This window comes from Trachypithecus francoisi, unplaced genomic scaffold (assembly GCF_009764315.1).
Source record: "Trachypithecus francoisi isolate TF-2019V2 unplaced genomic scaffold, Tfra_2.0 Contig01585, whole genome shotgun sequence".
NCBI classification, from domain to species: Eukaryota; Metazoa; Chordata; class Mammalia; order Primates; family Cercopithecidae; genus Trachypithecus; species Trachypithecus francoisi.
Genome location: NW_022681444.1, coordinates 2,022,654 through 2,049,069, shown reverse-complemented (window position 1 = coordinate 2,049,069; position 26,416 = coordinate 2,022,654). Strand labels below are relative to the sequence as shown.

The 26,416-nt window shown below is 42.3% G+C and overlaps 1 protein-coding gene across 2 annotated transcripts in view; it reads left to right on the top strand.

The window, feature by feature from the left end:
- Positions 1–26,416, top strand: part of NR6A1 (nuclear receptor subfamily 6 group A member 1) — a 262,712-nt gene that overhangs the window by 221,020 nt on the left and 15,276 nt on the right. Inside the window, exons 3-6 of one of the 2 annotated variants that reach the window (XM_033190833.1) lie at positions 7,869–8,111; positions 18,869–18,924; positions 22,504–22,658; positions 24,335–24,562. In XM_033190833.1, the coding sequence (XP_033046724.1) occupies positions 7,869–8,111; positions 18,869–18,924; positions 22,504–22,658; positions 24,335–24,562 (682 nt within the window). The remainder of the gene's footprint in view (positions 1–7,868; positions 8,112–18,868; positions 18,925–22,503; positions 22,659–24,334; positions 24,563–26,416) is intronic. The other variant, XM_033190837.1, reaches the window with a different exon arrangement.

Genomic DNA, 26,416 nt, shown 5'->3' with positions numbered 1-26,416 from the left:
GGGGGGAGACAGGGTTTCACCATGTTACCCAGGATGGTCTCAAACTCCTGGCCTCAAGCAGTCCACCCACCTCAGTCTCCCAAAGTGCTGGGACTACAGTGCTCAGCCTGTCGTTTTCTTTTCTATCCACAAGTTGAGGCTTACCTTGCCATGGGCCCTGAGATCAACTCTGCATTGCCACCCAAGCCTGTCCCCTTGATTGCAGTGTATATATCTGTTCACCTAATCCCAGTCTCATCAATTAAAGTTTAAAGTTTGTTAAAAATTGTCTTGGGGGCAAGCACAGTGACTTCTGCCTGTAATCTCAGCACTCTGGGAGGCTGAGACGGGTGGATCACCTGAGGTCAGGAGTTTGCGACCAGCCTGGCCAACATGGTGAAACCCCGTCTCTACTAAAAATACAAAAATTAGCCACGCATGGTGGCACATGCCTGTAATCCCAGCTACTTGGGAGGCTAAGGCAGGAGAATCACTTGAACCTGGGAGGCGAAGGTTGCAGTGAGCCAAGATTTGCGCCATTGCACTCCAGCCTGGGCGACAAGAGCGGAACTCCATCTCAAAAAAGAAAAGATAAAAGACAAAACCAGTTGAATAACTATTTCCAGGATGCTAATGGTTAAGTCAGATTAAAGAAAGGACTTCAGTGTTTTGCCAGAAGGCCACGTTCTGTTTAATACTGTTTTAAGGATAGAAATGAAAATAATGTAACACTGACCACACATGTAGACAAGAAGGAGATGGAAGAAATAATATATTAGGTGGCAGGACCCAGATCCCCAAAGATTTCAATAGACCAGAATGGCATGCAGAATTTATTATGTAAAGCTAAAATGGATCAAGGGCAAATGTAAAGTCCTACCCCTGGTTCAACATTCTGCTTCCCAAGAATGGAATAAGAAAGATACCAGTTAGTGGTATGTGTGGCAAATACTTCAGGTTTTAGGTGCCTGTGAAACAGATGTGAATTAAATATGTATGTGGTTGAGTAGGAGGTGGCACGGAGGATTGAAAATATAGCAGTCTTAGAATTGGAAGATCATGAATTGCAATTCCAGCTCTACTCCTGACTGGTTGTGTAATGACGATTATTTACCTCTTTCAGCATCAGTTTTTCCCATTATAAAATGTGTGGCATGTCACAGAGATTCAGTCATTGTAAAATGTATGTACTTACTGGTGTTGCTAGCTGCAGAAACATATAAGCAAAATTAATTCAGTCTTAAATGATATTAAGAAAAATCGGCCGGGCGCGGTGGCTCAAGCCTGTAATCCCAGCACTTTGGGAGGCCGAGACGTGTGTATCACGAGGTCAGGAGATCAAGACCATCCTGGCTAACGGTGAAACCCCGTCTCTACTAAAAAAAATACAAAAAACTAGCCAGGCGAGGTGGCGGGCGCCTGTAGTCCCAGCTACTCAGGAGGCTGAGGCAGGAGAATGGCGTGAACCCAGGAGGCGGAGCTTGCAGTGAGCTGAGATCCGGCCACTGCACTCCAGCCTGGGCGACAGAGCGAGACTCCGTCTCAAAAAAAAAAGAAAAAAGAAAAAGAAAAATCATTCAGTTCTGGATACTTCGTTTTAAGAGAGATTTTGATATTATATGAAGTGGGTTTTTTTGTTGTTGTTTTTTGTTTTTGTTTTTGTTTTTTGGTTTTTTTTTGAGACAGAGTCTTGCTCTGTCACCCAGGCTGGAGTGCAGTGGCATGATCTCGGCTCACTGCAAGCTCCACCTCCCAGATTCACACCTTTCTCCTGCTTCAGCCTCCTGAGTAGCTGGGACTACAGACGTCCACCACCACTCCCAGCTAATTTTTTCATTTTTTATTTTTAGTAGAGATGGAGTTTCACCGTGTTAGCCAGGATGGTCTCGATCTCCTGACCTCATGATCCGCCCGCCTTGGCCTCCCAAAGTGTGCCCCTGGCCTATACTATATAATTCATTAAGACTAAGAAATGAGAAGGAAAAAAAATCACAGTTGGAAACTCCATTATTATAATTTTTTTTTTTTTTTTTGAGACGGAGTCTCACTCTGTCACCAGGCTGGAGTGCAGTGGCGCAATCTCAACTCACTGCAGCCTCCGCCTCCCGGGTTCAAGCAATTCTCCTGCCTCAGCCTCCAGAGTAGCTGGGACTACAGGCGAGCACCACCATGCCCAGCTAATTTTTGTACTTTTAGTAGAGACAGGGTTTCACTGTGTTAGCCAGAATGGTCTCAATCTCTTAACCTCATGATCCCCCCACCTCGGCCTCCCAAAGTGTTGGGATTACAGGCATGAGCCACCACACCCGTCCTCCGTTATTTTATTATTATTATTTTCTTTTTTGATGGAGACTCATTCTGTCGCCCAGGCTGGAGTTCAGTGGCGCGATCTTGGCTCACTGCAACCTCTGCCTCCCAGGTTCAAGTAATTCTCCTGCCTCAGCCTCCCGAGTAGCTGGGATTACAGGCACGTGCCACCATGCCCGGCTAATTTTTTATATTTTTAGTAGAGATGGGGTTTTGCCATGTTGGCCAGGCGGGTCTTGAACTCCTGACCTCAGGTGATCTACTCTCCTCGGCCTCCCAAAGTGCTGGGATTACAGGCGTGAGCCACTGCTCCTGGCCTGAAAACTCCATTATTATCTTTAAATCTCTAAATCGTTTATATATGAGCTAGGTTAGATTGTACATTTATTTTTTACCCATGAACACATTATTCAGGGCAGTGGGGGAAGCTTCAGGTTTGGCTCCATGTAAAGAAAAGCCTTTGAACCATTATAACTGTCTAAAAATAGAATGAATGGAATGAAGTGCCTTATGGAGTCACTGGAGATGTGTTAAGAAGATGGGGCAACTCTTTGTCTTGGAACACTGTGGAGGGAATTCATGCCTTAGGTAAAGATCTGTTCAGGGCAATTTTTAAGGCTCTTTCTAACTCTTAAGATTCCAGATTCAGTAATATAGGAATAATACCTCTCGAAATTACTGTGGTGAATAGTGTATGTAAAAACTTCTGGCACATTGCATGGTACAGAGTTGGTGCTCATTGAATGTTTTTTGCCTTATCTATAAGATAAGAATAACCCTTACCTTGGCCTGATGCCAGCAAGATAATGAATGTAAAGATGCTATAAATACCCTTCAAATCCTTTGCCAGTAGGAGGTGCAGAAACCTGTATCTGATATCTGGCCAGGCACGATTAGGGGCATTTGCTTCAGTTTGTTCATTTACGAAGGGGGACCTTGGCTTTTTAGGTTGGTTGGTTGGTTGGTTGGTTTTCAGTGGGGAAGGGCCTGACTTAACTGCATGTAGAATGTATAGATTTGCCTTGCTGTGGCCAAAGAATGTAATGGTTAGGAACATAGACTTTTGGGGCTTCCAGCTACTAGCTGGATGACTATTAGGGAGTGATAGCACCTCATGGGCCTCCATTTCCTGATCTGTAATATGTTGAGGGCACCTGATTTAGGAATAATTGTGATTATTCAGCACAATAATGTATGTTAAGTGCTTGGCCAGAGCATAGCACCTAAGTGGTCAGTTAACAGTAGCTGATTCTATTGTTGTTATTTTTCACATACTGGGAGAGAAGTTTTCCAAATGCTTCTTTGAAGGGCTGCTCTTGATCTGGAGAGAGCCTTTCTTTTGTACCATTGAGAAACTCCCTTTTGAATTAGTTCCTCATCCACGGTATAGACCATTTTTTGAATAAACCGAACATGGCAGGCAGTAAGAATAGCTCTAGCAAGACAGAGAAGCAGTCCTAGGACTCCAGGCTCTTTAAAGAAATATGGCCCTTTAGTCTTTGATCTCAGTGTGCCCTTTAAAAAGTGTATCATGAGAAAAGCAAGCAGTGTTATGAGACATGAGCAGGTTCTTTTTTGTTTGTTTGTTTTGTTTTTTTTTTTGTTTTTTTTTTTGAGACGGAGTCTCGCTCTGTCGCCCAGGCTGGAGTACAGTGGCCGGATCTCAGTTCACTGCAAGCTCCACCTCCCGGGTTTACGCCATTCTCCTGCCTCAGCCTCCCGAGTAGCTGGGACTACAGGCGCCCGCCACCTCGCCCGGCTAGTTTTTTTTTTGTATTTTTTAGTAGAGACAGGGTTTCACCGTGTTAGCCAGGATGGTCTCGATCTCCTGACCTCGTGATCCGCCCGTCTCGGCCTCCCAAAGTGCTGGGATTACAGGCTTGAGCCACCGCGCCCGGCCCATGAGCAGGTTCTTAACAGGTCTATATTTGATTGTCATTCTGTGGGTTCTTTGCTGTGGATCCAGGTGCTGCACAGAATGCCATAGAAATGCTTTATGAAGAGGTTATTGAACTTCAGTTCTGATACTGGTGGTTCAGGGTCAGCCACTTTCTAGGTGGACAAATTGTTTAACCATTTTGGAGCCCCCACTTCATCATTTACAAAAGGGTGATAACAGTTGTACTCATCTATATATGGGATTTGAAGATTACATGAGTCAGTAAAGTAAAGCCTACATAGCTGTGGTGGGTGTTCAGTGAAATCATATCAGTGAAGAAAGGAAGGTGTGGTCCTTGTGGATATATTCATTATAACTATTTTTAAGTCTAGTCTAATAAGGCTCTGGTTTGCATTATAATCATATCTAAAAGAACACTGCAGGTTTTAAAATTAGAAAATTTAGATTCTTCTATAGCCAATCATGATTTCCCAACAGTTTCATTTCCAGGCCTTTTCAGCGCTCTGGGAAATCCCATCTCAAACATAGTGGGTGCTATTTTTATGCTATTCATTTTGCCTTTTTGGCCTTACTTGTTTTCATTTTTAAAATTTGCTATTGTAACTTTTCTGTAATGTTTACCTTGAGTTTTCTTTATGCTTTCAAAAGGAAAATGAAAGGAATACTCGTTACACCAGGGCCATTTTTATAGGGTATCTTTTTGTTCTTAATAGGGTTTTTTATATTTTGTTTGTTTGTTTGTTTTGCAAACAACAGAAACTCACTTAAATTAACTTAAGAAAGAAAAGAAGGAGGATTGGCTGGGCGCTGTGGCTCATACCTGTAATCCCAGAACTTTGGGAGGCCAAGGTGGGTGGATCATGAGGTCAGGAGTTCAAGACCAACCTGGCCAACATGGTGAAACCCCGTCTCTACTAAAAATACAAAAATTAGCCAGGCATGGTGGCATGTTCCTGTAATTCCAGCTATTCAGGAGGATGAGGCAGGAGAATTGCTTGAACCAGAACCTGGGAGGCAGAGGTTGCAGTGAGCGGAGTTTGCACCACTGCGCTCCAGCCTGGGCTACAGAGTAAGACTCTGGCTCAAAAAAAAAAGAAAAAGAAAAAGAAAACCCCAAAAGAAAAAAAGGAAGATTATATTATAATAACATGGTTATGTCAGTTTGTCACTGTGCTGTTTTATCACAGGAAGTGCATACAAGCCTTAGAAAAGTCTGTAACCAAGAACTGTAGAGTCCTCAAGAACCTGGGCAGTCTTTCCGTATCTGTCGTTCTCCATTTCCCTGGTTGTATAATCTCATATATTTACTTCTCTGAATACCTGCTGTTCGCTGAGTGACTTTGGACAAGTCATAATATTGCCTGTTTCCCTGTTTGGGGGAAAAAGAAAAAAGGTATATTAGTTTCCTGTGCTGCTGTAACAAATTACCACAAACTCATTGCCTTAAAGCAACAAAAATTTACTCTCTTACTGGAAGAGAAGCCATAAATCCAAAATCAGACTGGGCATGGTGCCTCACGCCTCTAATCCCAGCACTTTGGGAGGCCGAGATATGCGGATCACTTGAGGTCAGGAATTCAAGACCAACCTGGCCAACATGGTAAAACCTTGTCTCTAATAAAAATACAAAAATTAGCAGGGCATGGTGGCAGGTGCCTGTAATCCCAGCTACTTGGGAAGCTGAGGCAGGAGAATTGCTTGAACCCAGGAGGTGGAGGTTGCAGTGAGCCGAGATTGAGCCTCTGCACTCCAGCCTGGGTGACAGAGCAACACTCCCTCTCAAAAAAAAAAAAAAAAAATCAGTATCCCTGGGCCGAAATGAAGGTGTTTGTAGAGCCACAATCCTTTCAGAATCTCTAGGGGAGAATGAGTTCCTTGCCTCTTCCAACTTCTGGTGACTGCCGTCATTCCTTGGTTGGTAGCCAGTTTTTGCCTATGTCTCCATATCGCCTTCTCTTCTACATATTATGTGTTTCTTCTTCTCTGCTATCCTTATCAGATCTCCCTCTGCCTCTGTCTTATGAAGACACTTGTGGTTGTATTTAGGGCCCACCTATATAATTCAGAATAACCCCCTAACGCAAGATTCTTAATTTAATCACATCTATAAATACCCTTTTTCCTTTATAAGGTAGCATTTTACAGGTTCCAGGGATTAGGACCTGATATCTGTGGGTCGCAGTTATTCTGCTTACTACAGATGGCAATCATAAAGAATCATCTCAAAAGTTGGCATATAAGGGCTCCAGAAATGCAAGCCTCCTCCTTTCTCTGCATCCCTCCTACGTATACTACCATGACCCTCCGTTAACATTGCCTTCGAAAGCCTTTCTTTTCAGGAATGTCATTATCACATTAAATATGTACCTGCTGGGGTAATAATAAAGAAAATAATAGCTGACAGTTATCAGATGTCTGTTGCCCACACACTGCAGTGAGAACTTTATCCATGGGATGTAGGTATTATTATAATCACCATTTAACAGATGAGAGAAATGAGAAAAGTAAAGAAGATTGATTTTTCCCTAGTTCACCCAGCTAGTGTCAGAGCTAGGATTCAAATTAGAATCTCTCTAATTATAAGGGGTCTCTAATTCATGGTATAATGACGTGCCTTTGTTTTTGTTTGTTTTTTAAGAGACATGGTCATGCCGTCGCTTAGGCTGAAATGCAGTGGTACAGTCATAGCTCACTGCAGCCTCAAACTCTTAGGCTCAAGCAGTCCTCCTGCTTCAGCCTCCTTAGTAGTTGAGACTACAGATGTGTGCCATCACGCCTGGCTCTGTAATGACGTTCTTGATTATTATACCTTGCCTCTTACTCAGGAGTGAGGTTCAAATATCTGATTTCTTGTCTTGGCCTCTGATCAGAACCTTCCCTGGTGATTTCTTGTACCTGCTGGCATAGCTTCACATCACAGTTCACAGGGTGCTTTTTTGTCATCTGCCTGCTCTTTAGCAGTTGCTTGGTCCTGAGTAAATGCAGTTTAAAGGAAGAGGAAGTGAAGAGCTATACTCTATTCTGAATTTCCTCCTCGAGTAACTTGTTTATTGCTAGTCAGTGAGTTCCATGACTCTGGGGATCATAACGATTTATTTATGTCCTAGCACAGGGCCTGGACACAGAATAGATATTCTGCTAGAGTGTAAGCTTCACCAGGGACTTCTGTTCACTGCTGTATTCATGCCTTACAGCAGTTCCCGGGATAGAAGAGTTGCACAGTAAATATTTATTGACTGGATGTCTGGCTGACTGGCTTAGTTGGGCATGGTTAGAACTTAATTACAGCTGTCATTTATTGGCTATATATCACATGTGAGGCACTTACATATATGGTAAGTAATCCTTACCATGCTCTTACAGGGTAGAATTGATGGGTTATAGATGAGCAGGGTGAGGGTGATAGAGGAGTCAAAGATACTTTGTAGGTTTCAGTCTTAGATACTGATCCAAGTGTTGATGAAACCCAGGAGAAAGATTTTAGGTAGACTGTGTTGTGGTATCTGCAACCACAGATACAGGGGGACTACTCCTGGGACAAAGCTCCAAAGATGGGCCCCCTATTTGCCCTTTAGCCTGGAGATAGTGGTGGTCTTAATCTACCCAGAGCAGAGTTGCTCACTTTAGGAACTGTAGGCTTAAAGCCATTATTTCCACTGTGTTCTAACTCGAACATGATCAGTTTCTGTTCCAGATGATCGGGCTGAACAACGAACCTGTCTCATTTGTGGGGACCGCGCTACAGGCTTGCACTATGGGATCATCTCCTGTGAGGGCTGCAAAGGGTTTTTCAAGCGGAGCATTTGCAACAAACGGGTATATCGATGCAGTCGTGACAAGAACTGTGTCATGTCTCGGAAGCAGAGGAACAGGTGCCAGTACTGCCGCCTGCTCAAATGCCTCCAGATGGGGATGAACCGGAAGGGTGAGTGGTGCTCATGGTGCTGATGGCCCATCCTTCATTCAAGACTTTACCTTTAGTGTCAGCTGTTTAGTTACTTATTTCTCAAGCTTGCACTACATATCAGGCCTTACAGTTTGTACTCATAACCAAAAATGAATCTGGAACCATTCTTGCCTACAAGAACTTCCTAAACTAGGTAGAGGGGAAAAAACTAGTGAAATGTTAAGGATTCTGTGGGAATGAGTGCACAAGCCCTGTGTGACCAAGAACCCACTTAACAATCAGGTCTTAACTGCGATTAATATACATCACTAATTATTTCAGGAATGATGACAGAAGTAGAAATTTTTGGATGAAAAGGCATGAGGTAGGAGATTTCTGAATGCGGTATCATTTTGTTTGCTAGAACCATGGTGTACTCAGAGGCTAGGCATGCTCAGAAGTCTGTGTCTAGGTTGGTGAGCAGTTTGGGATGTATTGGGAAGCTTTCCAAGAGCCCTTAGCCTGAGATAATAGGAATAAACTGACGTTCTAGTAGGATGAATATGAAGGACTCTTTTGGAGGATGAATTGGGGCAAGGGAAACGGAAAAACCATCTAGAAAGTTTTTAGTAGAGTCTAGAAGGAAATCTGAAGGAACGGGGGAAATAATGGCACAGAGAGACACTGAAGAAACTGACCTGATAGAACTTGGTGACATACTGAATATTGAGCAGCACCAGAAGTTGAAGTTGAGGATGTGGATTAAGAGTAATGATCTTACTATGGAGGAAAAAATGGGGGGAAAAAAAAAAGTCAAACCAAAAAGCAGGGTGATTTCTCTATAGGACCCTCTGAAAAGAAAGGAAAAGAAAAGAAAAAAGGGTGGGGCAAAATGTTGGCCTTGGCAATACTGAGTTTGAGGTACCTGAGAGGGACACATAAAGATGTCCACCAAGGAAGTTGGTTGTATAGGATTGGAACTGACGTGAGAAGCCCTGCCTGCAAACAGGCTTCATGGAGCTGTTGGCACAGAGGTGGTAGTAAAAGTCTAGTCCAGAGGTGAAATCACCCACAGAGAGCTTAGATACATAAGAGAGAAGGGCCGGTGTCAGAAGCCTAGAGTGGTATTCCCATGGAGAGTAGAGAGTAGAATAGAGCAGTGTCATTCAGCAGAAAGGAGAGGCTCTAGAGGCAAACAGACTAGCTCTTAGCTCTGTGACCTTAGGAAGTTTGCTTTATATCTCTGATATTCAATTATCTTACCTTTAAGGTGGTGTGTTACTTGCCCTGCAGAGTTCTCTACAGGATTAAGTATGATAACATACAAAATACCCAGCAAGGTATTAGGGGTTCATAGCAGCAGTGTTCAGGGATGGGGGGGTTAGTCAGATAAAGTGAACTATTCCAACTGGTTTTATAGCATTATGAATGCAGACATCCAGATGTACTCAGACTGGTTTTATTGTGTATGAGATAGGAAGGACCTTTTAAAAACTTGCCCATCGTGAAGAAAAGTAAGAGAGATGTGGAAGGGCATTTAGATAAATTTAGGTGATTTATAATTTATTATAAATACTAATATTGAGCACTTACTTATGTACCCTCCATATATATATTCTACCACTGAATACATACAGCAACCCTGTTATTAACTGTTATCCCCAGTTTACAGATACAGCTTAGAGAGGTGAAATGATTTAGCAGTAGTTAGTTTAGGGGTGGTTGTGTTGACAGTTAATAGTTACTAAATTATAATTTGTTACTAAGCAGAGCTTGTACTTGACCACAGGGAAAATGTACTGCTTCACATGTCTACCATGTGGCGTAGTTGTTTACATGTTGGAACGCCCTGTGTTTACTGGATGATGAATGCCATAGTAGGACATTTGAAGTGTTACCAGATTGTCCCCTGCCTCTCTTTCTAACTCATTTCTGAATACTGTGCCTCAGGGATGCCTTACAGTGCCTGTACTAAGGTTTTTTCCTCTACTTGGAGATCTTTTCCCTTCCCCACTGTCAGTTTCCTCTTATTGAAATCTTTTCCAGCCACCGATACCAAACACGTACTGTCTTGAAGAGTCTGTCAACTTCTTGCCCTCACCCTGTTTTGGTTTTGGCCTCCACATTTCTCATCTCCCTTTGTTGCCCTCACTGTATCTTATGAAAGCTTAGTTATTATGGGTTGTCTTCTTGACTACTGTCTCTGAAGAATCATCCTGCTTATTCAGCCGGAGTGTGAGATTCTGAGGCTTCCAGCAAAACTCACCTGTTTTAGGGAAGAAGAAACTTAACTTTATAACCCCTCTGACCATAGACCAGAAGACACATGGAGTGTGAGGGACAGGGAGCTGTCGTCTCCTTAGGACTATTTGCACGCAGAGCAGGTAGACCCAGTTGCCTGGTGAAGTCTGCGTCAGGGAGAGAAACCCTGCCACCTCCTGGTTGGTGCTGCGAAAGCAGGATTAAAGTTGCAGTTGCCATGGGAGTATTTTGGGGGTAAGGAATACTCTGTATGGACCTATGGTTGTTGACACATAATTCTGTGCATTTGCCAAAACCCATAGAACTTTATACCACAAAAAAGTAAATTACTACATGTGAAAATTTGTTTAATCAGCTAGGATATTGTAGGGGTTACAGGGCAGAGAGAAAGAATGCACACTGTGACAAATGAATCTAGCTAGTGTTAGAAATGAGTCACATAACCACACTTAAGGGGTCGGAGAAAAAAGGAGCTAACCTTTGAAAAGTGTTTTTACTGTATACTGTAAGGCTAAAAATAAAAAGAATTACATACAAACAAAGCACTCTATAGTTTGTAAAATTTGTTTCTCTCAAGGTTATGTGTTAGGAATTCTGTCGCTACTTCATTTAGAGTAGAATCAGCAAGTAAATATATTGTGGACAATGAGAGTCAGTTTTCTCACATAAGAGAAAGAAAGAAGTTATAAATCAGCAAAGGAGAAGGCTAGAATGAATCCCCTGGTGCTAGATTGGAATCAGTGTGTCAATATGTATTCATGTTTTAGATAGATTTAAAAATATATAGATACCGTGTGTGGGTAGGTGAGTTAGTGTACCTATGTATGTTTCCAAGCTCTAGCCACTGAGAGGGGCTAGAAGCAGATACCCCAGGAGCAATGAGTACACCCAGCACCCAGATCTTGGCTTCCAAATATCAATGAAAGGAATGAGGACTCACTGGAGAACTGGTTGATTCTAAGGCTGGGATAGGAGAAATATAAAATGATCCTGGAGCATCTTAAGGTACCAGCAAATTAGGAAGTACTTTCTAAAAAAAAGAAAGGAAGCGTATCAAAGGGCACAGAAGCCAACCTGAAAGAACTTCTGATGGCCAACGTTGGAACAACTTGAGGAACAATAACTATAGGATTAGTTTATAACCCAAATAATAAAGTAAATATCCATGAGTTCATACTGAAAGAAGTAAGTTAATAAATGAAGAGAAGTGATCATTCTTCCTTTTAAGTGAATTCTGATTAATAAATGTAGAAGGAGGCCAGGCTTAATGGCTCACATCTGTCATCCCGCACTTTGGGAGGCCAAGGCAAGAGGATCACTTGAGCCCTGGAGTTCAAGACCAGCCTGGGCAACATAGTGAGACTCCATCTCTAAAAATATAAATGTAGAAGGAATGAGGGAAATAGAAAAAAAAAAATCACCATTAGGGCTGGGCACAGTGGTTCATGCCTATAGTCCCAATACTTTGGGAGGCCAGAGCAGGTGGATTGCTTAAGCTCGGGAGTTCAAGACCAGCCTTAGCAACATGCTGAAACCCCATCTATACAAAAAAAAAAATAAAAATTAGCTGGGCGCGTTGGCATGTGCCTGTAGTCCCAGCTGCTGTGGAGGCTAAGGTAAACCTGGGAGACGGAGGTTGCATTAAGCCAAGATCACACCATTGTACTCCACCCTGGGTGACAGACCAAAAAAAAAAAAATTCACCATTAGAACACCACAGTAATAATTGCGACAAGCAAGATCCTAATGGATGCCACTTACTTAAGTGCCATTGGTATAAACAGAAACAGAATATTTGCATAGTCTGCAAATATATAGTAATTACAAAGGGAAAAATAGTAAGTTTATTTAAAGAATTCTGACAGACATGACTGTAGCCAAATGATCAAGATTAACAGTACCAGTAAAACACACCAACATTGTGTATACCCCCGATATGAAACACTGAGAAGCGCACACATGTACACATGCACAGAGGTAAGTTCACTCTCAGTCTAATCCTGAGAAAACAGACAAGCCCATATTGAGGGACGTTCTTCAGAATAACTGACATTTGACAAAATACCCATTTGAAAAGTGTCAGAGTCACAAAAAACAAGGAAAGACTGAGCTGTCACAGATTGGAGAAGACTATGAAGGCAAGACAGCTAAATGCAATGTGGGCCCCTGGATTGTGTTCTGGAACAAAAGATATCAGTGAAACAACTGGAGAAATCAAAATAAAGTATGTGCTTTGGTTAATAGTATTGTACCAAAGTTAGTTTCCTAGTTTTGATGACTAGCCATGATTATATCAAATGTTAAAAGGAGGAGAGTATATGAGAACTCTCCATGCTATTTTTGCAACTCTTGTATAAAGTCTAAACTTACCTTAAAATTTAAAAAATTAACTATTAAAAAAATGCAGCTGCCATTTGTGGCTGGGGCTTTTTCATGTGAGAGACAGCTCTCTGTTGTCCTCCATCTTTGGATATAGAACTGAATGTCTTTTCAGACCTGGAAGTTGACTGGTCAGAAAAGTCATTAAATTAGCAAAGCAATGAGGAAGATCTAAAGAAGGGTGGTGAATGGAGACTGGGCCCTGTCTGTCCATCCCCACTACTGCACTAGTATCCCCCATGTACGTTCCTTACCCATTTTGCAGTCTTCGGGATAAAGTCAGGCTCCTCAAGGTGATTTTCAAGGCCCCTCTGACACTGGCATCAGCCACCTGATCCCTTTCCTTCTCCATTTGGTGGTCCCCACTCACAATCTGCATTCCATCCTAGTTCTTTAAAAACCCAATGATGTTTCCTGTTTTGCACATGTGGTTTCATCTGCCTGAAAGAAGAGAGGGTTTCAGCCACCCTTTCTTCTACTCCTGACTTCAAGGTTCAGCATTAATTTGTAACATCCTGTAAGAATCCTTCTCTGACACCACCCCCCACCAGATAACCCTCCTGTGCTTCCACAGCTTTTTTGCATGCTCTCTGCCATAACCCTGGTCACCTTGTGTTGTCTTTCTCTGTTCACTCGTCTGTTTCCCTCATTATTAGACAATGAGCCCCTCAAGGGCCATGATCAAGTCCTACTTTTCTGTTGGTCCCTCAGCAAATAACTCAGTAGTGATAGGATGCTCCCTGGTTAGATGGGTTGACTGTGATGGAGGGCCATGGCAGGAAGTGGGATGGGGAGAATACTGTAAGAGGAGAAATGGAGATACAGTCAGCTTCGTGGTGGGTGGGAAGGGGGAGTGGATTTCATATTAGTTAAGTAATTATGTGAAAAAATAAAAAATTTCCTTAACTCTGTGGTCTCATAACTTGCTAACTAGTTCAAAAGTATAAAGGTCAAGGAAAGCTTCTTGGAGGAGGTGAGATGTTTGCAGAACGGCATTGTGAGACAGTGATCCTATGCCATCTCCATGTCACTTTACCAGGGTAAAAAGTGCCCCAGGACACAACACAGAGGTCTCCATGAAGCACTGAGAAATCTCAAGGAGGGATAACATTTGAGCAGAATCTTCAAGAAATCAAAGTTCGTGTTCCTTACAAACTTTTTTTTTTTACATTTCTTACATTTTCCTTATGAACTTTTTTTTACATTTTTTCTACCAAAAAAAATTGTAGAGACGAGTTTTAAGCATGTTGCCCAGTCAGGTCTTGAACTGAGGATCAAATTCAGCTGAGCTGAACTGAGCTCAAGCAATCCTGCCGCCTCAGCCTCCCGAAGTGCTGGGATTATAGGCATGAGCATATGCCCGGCCAAAGGTTTGTTTGTTTGTTTTTAAGTTAAGACTTTAAAATTTTGCTTTGTTTTATTTTGAAATAATTTCAAGCTTACAGAAAATTTGCAACAGTAGTAAGAATTCCCATATACCCTTTACCCAAATTCACCAATTGCTAACATTTTGCCACATTTGCTTTATCATCCTATTTGTTTTATTTTCCCTCACCCCTCCCCCTTGCTCTTCCTTCTGTCTCTCTCTCTCTCTTCCACCCTCCCCACTTCCCACAGGTAAGTAAGTATGTGTGCGCCTGCATGTGTGCACCTTCTTAGCCATTTGAGAGTGAGGCATAGGCAGTGTTCCTCTTATATCTAAGAATCACAGTACTATTATCAAAATCCGGAAATTTAACATGACACAATACTATCTTATTAGCAGATCTTATTCAGTTTTTGCCATTCATCCCAGTGTCCTTTATAGCAATTTCATTTTTTCTGATTTAGAAGCCAGTTCAGGAAATCACATTACATTTAGTTTTTATGTCTTTTCAGTCTCTTTTAATCTGAAATAGTTCCTCAGTCTTTCTTTGTCTTTATTAACATTGTCGATTTTGAAGCAAATAAGTCATGTATTCATGTATTTTGTAGAATATCCCTTAATTTGGGCTTGTCAGTTTCCTCACAATTACATGCAGGTTATGCATTTTTCAAAAGAATGCCATAGAAATGATGTTGTGTCCTTCTTAGTCCATAATATCAAGAGCACATGATGTAAGTGTATACCCATTATTGGTGATATTAACTTGAATCACTTGGTTGTTATGATGTCACTTAGGGAAGGTAGTGTTGCCAGATTTTTCCACTTTAGGTTTCTTTCTGAGTACAGGGAACATACTAAGTGACAGAACTAGGTAAAACAGGGTGTGTTCAAAGACTAACAAATAGTTCTCTATATGTAGGGTGTACCGTTAGGGTATAGCGTTAGGGTATAGCGTTAGGGCATAGCATTTATGCCAGAGATGAGGGTGAGGGGTCCCAGCAGAACCACATGATAGATGGTCTTGAATGCCATGCTCAGGAGCTTAGATTTGGCCCATGGTGAGGAGCTTAGATTTGGCCCATGGACCAAAGGCACCACCAACAGGTTTTGAGTGGAACTTTGATGTAGTTAGCTTTGTTATTTATGGTTTCTGGGTTCTGTTGACTGCCTAGGCCCAAACAAATGAAGAATGGTAGGCATATGAGTTCCAAAGCAGAAAAAGTATTTGTGGTGCCTTCTGAGAAGGTAGAAGCGTCATGGCTAGGGGCATTCTCTTTCTTAGACTTAGATAAGAGTTACAGCAGAACCATTCCTGTAATACTGCACACAGGAGCAGTATTTGTTCTTTTTAATCAAATCACTGCCAGATAGACTTTAACCCTGCTGAAAAACGTGTTAGTTCAGTGTGGCATCTAGGAACAAGCACAGCTTTAGAATCAGAAGATCTAGGCCGGGCGCGGTGGCTCAAGCCTGTAATCCCAGCACTTTGGGAGGCCGAGACGGGCGGATCATGAGGTCAGGAGATCGAGACCATCCTGGCTAACACAGTGAAACCCCGTCTCTACTAAAAAATACAAAAAACTAGCCGGGCGAGGTGGCGGGCACCTGTAGTCCCAGCTACTCCGGAGGCTGAGGCAGGAGAATGGCCTAAACCCGGAAGGCGGAGCTTGCATTGAGCTGAGATCCGGCCACTGCACTCCAGCCTGGGCGACAGAGCAAGACTCCATCTCAAAAAAAAAAAAAAAAAGAATCAGAAGATCTAAATGGAAACTCCAGCTCTGTCAGTTTTTCTCTGAGTAACCTTAAGCAAATCTCTTTACCTCTCTGAGCTCTGTTTTCTCATCTCAAAAATGCATGGGAGAATAATACACCTTCCAAGGTGGTTGTAAGGATCAAATGAGATAACATACATATGTGTAAGAATATTATAAGCTTGAAAATATGCTCCAAGTTTTTGTTTTTAAAAGAGGCACTGTGGCACATTGTATTGATTTCCACACTTCCGGCGGTTTCATAGCATCTTGACCGATTTTATCATCTCTAAATGGGCACTGCTTTTTATATTAGTCTTTCAATAACTTTTAAAAATCAAAGTTCATTTTTAAAGGCAATTTTTTACCACCTCAGTGAGTTGCACATCAGAATAAATGTATAATTTAAGAATAATCAATACTTAATAAATAATAATGTAAATAAGAATAATTAGTAATTAAGAATGTATAATTAAGAGTTTATGCATCACCTGAAAGTATCTGATGTTTCTCCACTAGGATGCATACAGAGTAGTAGTAGAAAGAAGTCTGGTCTTAGAGTCTGATAGCTTGGGTTCCAACCCTGATTCTGCTCTTTAGTTTCTGTCTCTTCCAGCAAAATACTTCATTTCTGTGAGCCTTAGATCCATCTCTTCAATGGGAGTGATACTAATACTTTACTCATGAGTTATTTTACCTCAGAGAATAGTATGTAATACATAGTAGATTTCTATCATTTCTTATTCTGGGTGGGGTCGAGGAGGAAGATGAACTTTTTTTTTTGAGATGGAGTTTTGCTCTTATTGCCCAGGCTGGAGTGCAGTGGCACCATCTCGGCTCCCTGCAACCTCCACCTCCCGGGTTCAAGCTATTCTGCTGCCTCAGCCTCCTGAGTAGCTGGGATTACAGGCATGTGCCACCACCACGCCCGGCTGATTTTGAATTTTTAGTAGAAATGTGGTTTCTCCATGTTGGTCAGGCTGATCTCAAACTCCCAACCTCAGGTGATCTGCCCTCTCAGCCTCCCAAAGTGCTGGGATTACAAGTGTGAGCCACTGCGCTGGGCCGATGAGCTTTTGAATTTCAGAACAAGAGATTGGCAAGATGTAAATATTTAAGACATGTGGCCCTTTAAATGAAAAGTAAAGTATGTTGCATTATTTTCACACCTCCAGGACAGTGAAAATGAGATAACAGCTGAACTATTAATATATTTGTTGTTGTATTCCAGTGACAGATCTTTGTTCTCTACCTGTGAACTGAAATAAAGACATGTGAGATGTTATTATTGGAAATAGAAATATCCAAAGACTATCATTGACCATGGAATAGCAGAGAAGCAATTGTAAGGATTTTAGGCCTTGAAATTAAATGGAAAGAGACCTCCCAGCCAACAAGCAGCATACATCTAGCTCTAACATAGGCTATGTATGTTTCTTACTCTAAATTCTTAACAGCTTTCTATAATGCAGACTGACCATGTTGCCTCCACTTAGCAGATGAAAATACTAAGATTCTAGCAAAGGTGAGAATAGAACCTTGGATTTTTAACTCAAAGAGGCTAGGGAGAGGGAAGGGTTAGTTACTAAGTGCTTACTTTCCATGCCAGGCCCTAGGGTTGGTGTTTTAGCCATACCGTTTTATATAATGTAACATAAAACAAGTACTAATATTCCCTCTTTTCATTTCAGTAAACTAAAATCCCGAGAGGCAAAGAAACTTGTTCATAATTATACAGACCAGGAAGAAACAGGATTTGGACCCTAACTTACTTACTTCTGAATTTCCTGTCAGCCTTTTAGTTACCTCAGAAACAGGGTTATACTTGGAGCTCCCACCTTTTGAGGCAATCAGTGCCTGCCTCAGGAACTTTCTAGATTCCTTATGTTAATTTTTAAAGTGGCAGGTATATCCTAGTAAGGCCTGCTGTTACATAATGTCATTAGCTTATCTTCTGTCATTGTTAACATTAACCCCTTTCAAGCTACCCTCCACAGTGGCTGTCACAAAGATTTTTTTTAAATCCCAATATGACCGCAGTGCCCCCCTACATTCCTTCTTGTCCTCAAGCTCCTTAGCTAAAGTTATAGCCTACTCTGGCATTCAAGGCTCTTTATGATCTAAGCCCAAATGGCCTTTCTACCCTTATCTCATGCTACTCTTCCTCCACATAGGCCACCTTCCCCCCATGCTTTAGCCAGATTAGGCCACTTGGAAGTTTCCAGAAAGAAGAGCTCATTTTTACCTTCAGCTTGCTTTTTTGTACACTGTTCGCTCAATCTGGAGCACTCTTTACCTAGCTGCCTAAATCCCACTTAACCTTTAATACTCAGTTCAGAAGTTTTCTTTTCCAGAAAGGATTGCCTAATACTGTGGTCCTACTATAATTGCAAATCAGGGTTTCTTCTCTATGCCCCCGTGTTAAGTGTTCCATAAACAGTGATGATAATATTAGTAGTAGTTGTTATTCTTAGTCAGGAGATACTACTTAAAGGATGCTTTTTATACTTAGTAAATGCTCAGTAATCTCCTTCAACTACACAGGTGCTCTACTGACTGCCTGTGCAGGGAGAAACCATTGAGGTCAAAATTCTGATTTAAAAAAAAAAACAAAAAGCCTGTTCTGATTCTACAAATCAAACCTAAACGTAGGCTGGGAATAAAAACTGTTTTATTTAAAAATGGAAATGCCCTGTCCCTCCCCTAGAATTTGTCAAAACCTTAAGATGCGTCATCCTGGCGGGATATTTGTAACTGAAGAACTGGTAAACAGTACTATCACCTTTTTTAAACGTATTGAATGTATACAGTGTGTGTAATAGGTACAGAATGCCTTGGAGGCCCCAAAATACTGCTGCCTATGAAGGAACCTGGAATAATAGAAAGAAGTGTGTGCTTTGGGTCCAGAAGGACCTGTGTTTTAGTCTTGGATTCACTAATTACTGTCTTATGCTTTTGGCCAAGTAAATTCTCTTTTTGTGCTAAGAGTTATATGAGTGTGCTTCTGACTGCCTTTCTTGACTTATGTTTCCTTTCAGCTATCAGAGAAGATGGCATGCCTGGAGGCCGGAATAAGAGCATTGGGCCAGTCCAGGTGAGTTCTAGACCTCAATCCCTGTGGTCCATCCTGGAAGCCCAGGGCTCCAGCTGTTCCTGAAACTGCTCACCTTGATTCTTTCATCTGCTGCTGAGGAGAGCCATCTTTGTTTTCATTTCTGTAAAAGTGCTTTTACAGCCTGGATGTGAAAGTGCTTTGAAAATCTTAAATATGTAAGTTAATGATTAAAGCTCTTCTTGTGATCCCTCAGCCTTTTCTAAGGATTTCACAGACAGTGAACCCAGTTACGGTTCTGAACCATGCAGAGGATTTTTTTTATCAATCCTTAAGGTTATAGATAAGTAAGCCTGGCAGAAATGAGCAGGACTACTTTGCTGTTCGTTTCATCTAAAAAATGTACCAGCAGGGTATTATTGTCTTATTGTAGAGTAGGAATGATAATACCCCCATTCAGTCCCACAAACATTTACTGAGTTCCTACTCTTCCAGGCCCTATACTGTGAACTCAGTCTAATGGGAGAGACAGATAGGTAAACAGACATCATAGTAAGGTGAGAGGTAACAGAGGATGCTCAGGGACTACAGAGGGAGGGGCATCTATTCTGCTTGGGCTAGAATAGCCGTGGTTGGGGACTAGAGACACTCAAGAAAATAGACTGTGAAAAGACCCAAAGATGAATCTTTATGACAAGGAGTTAGTTCAGTTAGGCTGGAACATTGGGCACATGTAGTAGAGTGGCAGAAGATAAGGCAGATTCCTTGAATTTGGAATCAGTTCATTAGGGAGTGGCCTTCAACTGTCTTTGACTATAGCTCCTTAGGAAAAGTCTTTGTGGGACCAGCCTACACCACTTGTTCTTACTCGCCAGCAGAAGAGCTTCATGAGAGTAGAAAATTGGATGTATTTCTGCCCATCAGGTGAATCCCTTGGCACACTAGTAGGCAGAGAGCATGCCTTAGGAATTACTAGTGGCCAGGAGCAGTGGCACACGCCTGTAATCCCAGCACTTTGGGTGGCTGAGGCAGGAAGATTGCTTGAGGCCAGGAGTTCAAGACCAGCCTGGGCGACATAGCAAGACAGACCCTGTCTCTACCAAAATAAAATAAAAATTTAAAAAACTATTATTGTTACTGGTATGAGCCAAGAGGCAACCACTAAAAGGTTTTGCATTTTAGAAAGATCATTCTAGCAGGTAGAAATGGTTTGTGAGGAGTGAGGTGAGGATGAGTGAAACTGAGGGAGAGAGAAAGCAGTTAGAAGGTTTTTACAGAAGTACAAGTGAGAGATACAGATAATAGTTAAAGCAGAGCAATGGCAGTGCAGATTGAGGGGAGATAATAGACTCGAGATATTTACTTGGTAAATTTATGAGATTTAGCCAGGTAAATGTGAGGGAATGAAAGAAAGGTGTTCAGAGTTGTCTTAAGACATACACTGATGATGTTTGGAGGATTTCCTGTCACATGAGCACAGCATACATTCAGTCAGGCTGTGTGACTCCCAACTCTGCTGTATTTATTCTTTTTTTCTAAAACATTTTTATTCTCGTTTTTCAAGTCAAATGTATGTCTTATAAATTCTTTTTGTTTTTTGGTCTGGACTAATAGCTGTTCTTTTTTATTACGGCAGAAGTAAAAACCATATAACATGAAATCTACCTTTTAAACAAAATGTTAATCATATAGTACAGTGTTGTTAACTATGTGCACACTCTGATACAGCAAATCTTTAGAACTTTTTCATCTTACGTGACGGAAACGCTATACCCATTAGACAGCAGTTCCTCATTTTCCTCTCCCTTTGCCCATGGCAGCCACCATTCTACTTTCTGCTTATAAGAGTTTGACTATTTTTGATACCTCATAAAGTGGAATCATGCAGTATTTGTGCTTCTGTGACTAGTTTATTTCACTTGGTGTAGTGTCATCATGGTTCATCCTTGGTATAGCTTATAATGACTTCCTTCTTTTTTAAGGTGTTTTATGTATATATCACATTTTCTTATGCATTTCTCTGTCATCGGACACTTACATTATATTCACTTCTTGACTATTTTGAATAATGCTGCAGTGAACGTGGGAGTGCAGATATCTCTTCACAATCCTGATTTCAGTTCTTTTGGATAAATACCCATAGATGGGATTGCTGGATCCTATGGTGGTTCTATTTTTACCTTTTTTGGGAACCTCCGTGCTGTTTTCCATAGTGGTTGCACCATTTTACATTCCCACTAACAGTGCACAAGGTTTCCATTTCTTCATGTCCTTGCCAGCACTTGTTATTTTCTGGACTGTTTTTTTTGTTTGTTTTTGGGTTTTTTGTTGTTGTTGTTGTCGTCTTTTGCATATAACAGACATCCTAACAGGTGTGAGTTAATATCTTCAAGTTTTGATTTGTATTTTCCTGATGATAAGTGATGTTGAGCATCTTTTTATATACCTATTGGTCATATGTCTTCTTTGGAGAAATGTCTGCTCAAGTTTCTTGTTCATTTTTCAACGTGTTTTGTTTTGTTTTTTTTGTTACTGAGTTACGGGAGTTCCTTGTATATTGTGGATGTTGACCCCTTATCAAATGTATGGTAATATATTCTCCCGTTTCATAGGGTATCTTTTTACCCTGTTGATTGTTTCCTTTGTTGCACAGAAGCTTTTTAGTTTAATGTAGTCACACTTGGCTGTTTTTGTTCTGTTGTCTGTACTTTTGGTGTTGTATCCAAGAAATCACTGCCAAGACCAGTTTTATGAAGATTTTCCCCTGTGTTTTCTCCAAGAAGTTTTATAGTTTTAGGTCTTATATTTAAATATGTAATCTGTTTTGAGGTTGACTTCTGTGAACGGTGTAAGGGTTCGACGTCTTTTGGGGTGTGGGGGCGGGGCACGTGGGTGTAGTTTTCCCAGCACTTTTGTTGAAGAGAGTATCCAAAATGTGGTGGTAGAAAGCCTCACAAAGGGCATGACATTTGGGGTTTTTTTGTTTGGTTTTATTTTGTCTTCTTTTGAGACAGGGTCTTGCTCTGTCACCCAGGCTGGGGTGGGTTAGTGCGATCATGGCTCACTAGAGCCTCAGTCTTCTGAGCTTAGGCCAGAATCTCCTGCCTCAGTCTCTTGAGTAGCTAGGACTACAGGCATGCACCACCAGGCCCAACTAATTTTTCTATTTTTTGTAGAGATGGGTTTCACCATGTTGCCCAGCTGGTCTTGAACTCCTGGAACTTCCAAAGTTTTGGGATTACAGGCATGAGACACCATGCCTGGCAAGAGGTGACATTTGAATTGAACCTTAAAGGACAAGTAGGAGATTGTCATTGAGGAGTGGCGTTTCAGGGTTAGGAAAGAATAGCCTCAGGGACAAAAAGGAGTTGAAAGAACCTCGAGGCTTCATGGCTTGAGAGTAGTATAAATAAGTAGGAGGAAGGCCACGAAGGGCCATGGTACAGAAGGAAGGAAGGCACGCCGTCCTAAGATTAGTGAGAGGCCCGGAGTATGGGGATCGAGGAGAGGGAACCTAGGTTTCTGGGAAATACTATGAGATTTAAATAAGCTCTCAGTCCTGAAGAAAGAACAGAGAGTGTCTTGAGCACCCATCTAACATGTCTCAATTCCTTGTCAAAGATATCGGAAGAAGAAATCGAAAGGATCATGTCTGGGCAGGAGTTTGAGGAAGAAGCCAATCACTGGAGCAACCATGGTGATAGTGACCACAGTTCCCCTGGGAACAGGGCTTCGGAGAGCAACCAGCCCTCACCAGGCTCCACACTGTCCTCCAGGTGAGCTTTAAGGCAAACCCGTGATCATCATCTAGGGATCCCCCACCAAGGGGAGACCCACAGAAAACCTCTGGCTGAGTATCCCTGCCAGGCTGTCTCAGCCATTGTACTGTTGCTCCCTCAGACTCTTGGAGTAGGGGTCAGGATGATTGAAAACAGTGTTTCCCAGCCCCTTTTATGCTAAAGACCTTGAAAATGTCAGTGGTCTCTTCTGCAGACTGATAAAGTGCTGTAGCTTCTATCCATGCCCATGTATTCTTCACCTAACAGAATAACATTTTTAATGTAGCCATTTTCTCTCGTTTATTTTATCACTGAAACAAACCTTTTTGACAGTTTTGAATTAAACTATAATTTATCTGCCTCACAAGAGTCAATGTTTTTCACTTTATAAATTTTAAGAAACGTTGAAGGCTTTTTAAGCCAGTCAAATTTGCTGCTATCAGAGAATACAAACTTAGAAACTCTTGGTTCAAGCATATCTTTAGTTAGTTGTCAAGTGTGAAATAGAGCCTTCAGCTATTAGGGAAGGTTTCCTTTCCCCAGAAACCTTTCTTATAGGATATAGATTGACAAACTTTTTCTGCAAAGGCCAGATAGTAAATATTTTCAGCTTTCTGGGCCTAATGGTTTGGAGCTCAGCTTCTCCATTCTGCCTTTGTAGTGTGAAAACAACCATGACCATGGACAGTATGTGAACCAGTGAGCATGGCTGTGTTCCAAAATAGGCAGTGGGCTGGATTTAGCTTGCAAACCAAAGTTTGCCAGCCCCAATTATAGGCGATACATTTAGGCAAAAGCTGGAGGATTTTTTTTTTCTTAAGAGATGCCAGGCATGGTGGCTCACACCTGTATTCCCAGCACTTTGGGAGGTCAAGGTGGGTAGATTGCTTAAGTCCAGGAGTTCAAGACCAGCCTGGGCAACATGGCAAGACTCTTTTTTTTTTAATTAAATACTTTTTTTAAAAAAAGAGATGAAGTCTTGCTATGTTGCCCAGGCTTGTCTCAAATTCCTAGCCTTAAGTGATCCTCCCACCTCAGCCTCCCAAGTAGCTGAAACTGTAGGTGCACACCACTGTGGCTGGCTTAGATTTTTTTTTTTTTTTTTTAAATTAGTTGACAGAATGGTTCGCTTTCTGCAAGAAAGAAAAAGAAGGCAAAAATCTATCTTTCTCTTCATATTTAATTAAAGCCTTTATCCCATTCAGGTGTCCCTTAGTTTGTTCCTTCCTTGGACTATTTAGGGGGTTGTTGCTGCATGCCAGGTTCCTTGCTAGATGCTGGATTTGTTTTGTAGCCTAGCCAGGCACTTAGCCTGTCTGTGCCTTAGTTTTCCTAGCAGTAATATATATACCCACTTTGCCATCTGTTAAAAAACTGTCCAGACATGGTACCTATACAAAGAATTCATTCAACCAATATTTATTCATTACCTACTCTGCCGTGCACTTAGTGTCCAGTGGTGACCCTGACATTCATATACCCATAGAGTCTTTGTCTCACAGATGGGAATCTAGTAGGAGACACATGAATTTAACTATTAATTATGCCCCCTGGCTTGATGAAGACCCAGACCTCATGGCCAAAGAATACCTAAAGTCATCTTCTGGCTCACTTCCTTTGAGTAATTACTAGACTTGCCATGGCTCTGTTTGACGCAAGACTTTTCTCTCCAGTAGGTCTGTGGAACTAAATGGATTCATGGCATTCAGGGAACAGTACATGGGAATGTCTGTGCCTCCACATTACCAATACATACCGCACCTTTTTAGCTATTCTGGCCACTCACCGCTTCTGCCCCCACAAGCTCGCAGCCTGGATCCCCAGTCATACAGTCTAATTCACCAGCTGTTATCAGCCGAGGACCTGGAGCCACTGGGCACGCCCATGTTGATCGAAGATGGGTGAGTGAGCTCCGCCCTTCTTGGCCCCTTGCAGTCTCAAAGTGTCCTGACCCCACACCCACTCACGTCCCTGGCTGCTATACCCGTGGCTTCAGAATGAGTTGGGCGGATAATGACTCAAGCGTCAGGGGACAAATCTGTGCTAATCTTTGAAACCAGTGATCCCTTATTTTTTCCTTAAGCATCATTTCTCATAGAGTTGAGGTTACTTTCCAGTTCCTGTGGAATTGAGATAGAAGGGCCTTTGTTTCTGCTTGGGCCTAGGTAAGCCAGGTCCTGGCATGGGTCGGAGCACTTCCGTGATAGAGATAAGCAGTAATTCTGGGGATAGTCATATATCAAATATAGGCTCCTTCACAAGGCCCTAGCTGGTTGTAGCCTGTCTGCACCCCTCACCAGCATCCCCATGGCTAGCCTGGTGGCACGTGACCACTTTAGGTGCAGACTCGAATGGGTGGAAGGAGTATTCTTCCAGTCTTTAGTCAGCCGTATGTGAGGCAATGATAGTTCAGCCTTCGGGCCCACCCATTGCTGCATCCATTACTCCTTTGGCCTAGAGCATAAGCGAATGTGTGTTACCAAGCTTAGACCTCCAAGGAACATACCCTGAGATTTCTTTTTTTTTTTTTTTTTTTTTTGAGGCAGAGTCTCGCTCTGTCGCCCGGACTGGAGTGCAGTGGCCGGATCTCAGCTCACTGCAAGCTCCACCTCCCGGGTTTACGCCATTCTCCTGCCTCAGCCTCCCGAGGAGCTGGGACTACAGGTGCCTGCCACCTCTCCCGGCTAGTTTTTGTATTTTTTTTTTAGTAGAGACGGGGTTTCACTGTGTTAGCCAGGATGGTCTCGATCTCTGGACCTCGTGATCCGCCCGTCTCGGCCTCCCAAAGTGCTGGGATTACAGGCTTGAGCCACCGCGCCCGGCCTACCCTGAGATTTCTTAAGCTAGGCTCCAGTTTCAGAAGAGGAGATTAAAATATCTACCCACAAGGACATCACACAAACCCTTTATAAATCTGGATGTAGGAAGCCGGGCATGGTGGCTCATGCCTGTAATCCCAGCACTTTCTGAGGCCTAGGTGGGCAGATCACAAGATCACGAGTTCCAGACGAGCCTGGCCAACACGATGAAACCCCGTGTGTACTAAAAATACAAAAATTAGCTGGGTCTGGTGGCGCGTGCCTGTAATCCCAGCTACTCAGGAAGCTGAGGCAGGAGAATTGCTTGAACCCGGGAAGTGGAGCTTGCAGTGAGCCGAGATTGCGCCACTGCACTCCAGTTCTGGGCAGCAGAGCGAAATTCCATCTCAAAAAAAAAAAAAAATTTAGATGTAGGAGTGTGAGGAAAAGTCTTGGCAAGGGGCCTTGAGAGGAAGAAAGCTGAAACTCTTGGGTCTGTGGGTCTGTGCTCTCAAAGGCCCCTTTTATTCCAGCTTTAGCTTGAAGGAAAGGCTGAGCAATGTTGGTTCCTGAACTCACCACCAGGGGGTGGAGTGAGAGCAGAAAAAGCTTCTGAACTTGTTCTGTTCTCTTCAGCGGTCTGGATGTGAGACTTATTTTTGTCCAGTTCCTTTGTTGGGTGGGCATCAGATCCACCCCATTGGAGTTCCATAGCCAGAACTTGAACAGGAGTGACTGGGATTTTCTCTAAGACATGGAACATTAGAGGACACCAACAATAAAAGTCATATTCCCTGACAATTGGACACATTTCTCTCTCTTTTTTTTTTTTTTTAAGACAGTCTTGCTCTGTCGCCCAGGCTGGAGTGCAGTGGCGCGATCTTGGCTCACTGCAACCTCTGCCTCTCAAGTTCAAGTGATTCTCCTGCCTCAGCCTCCCGAGTAGTTGGGATTACA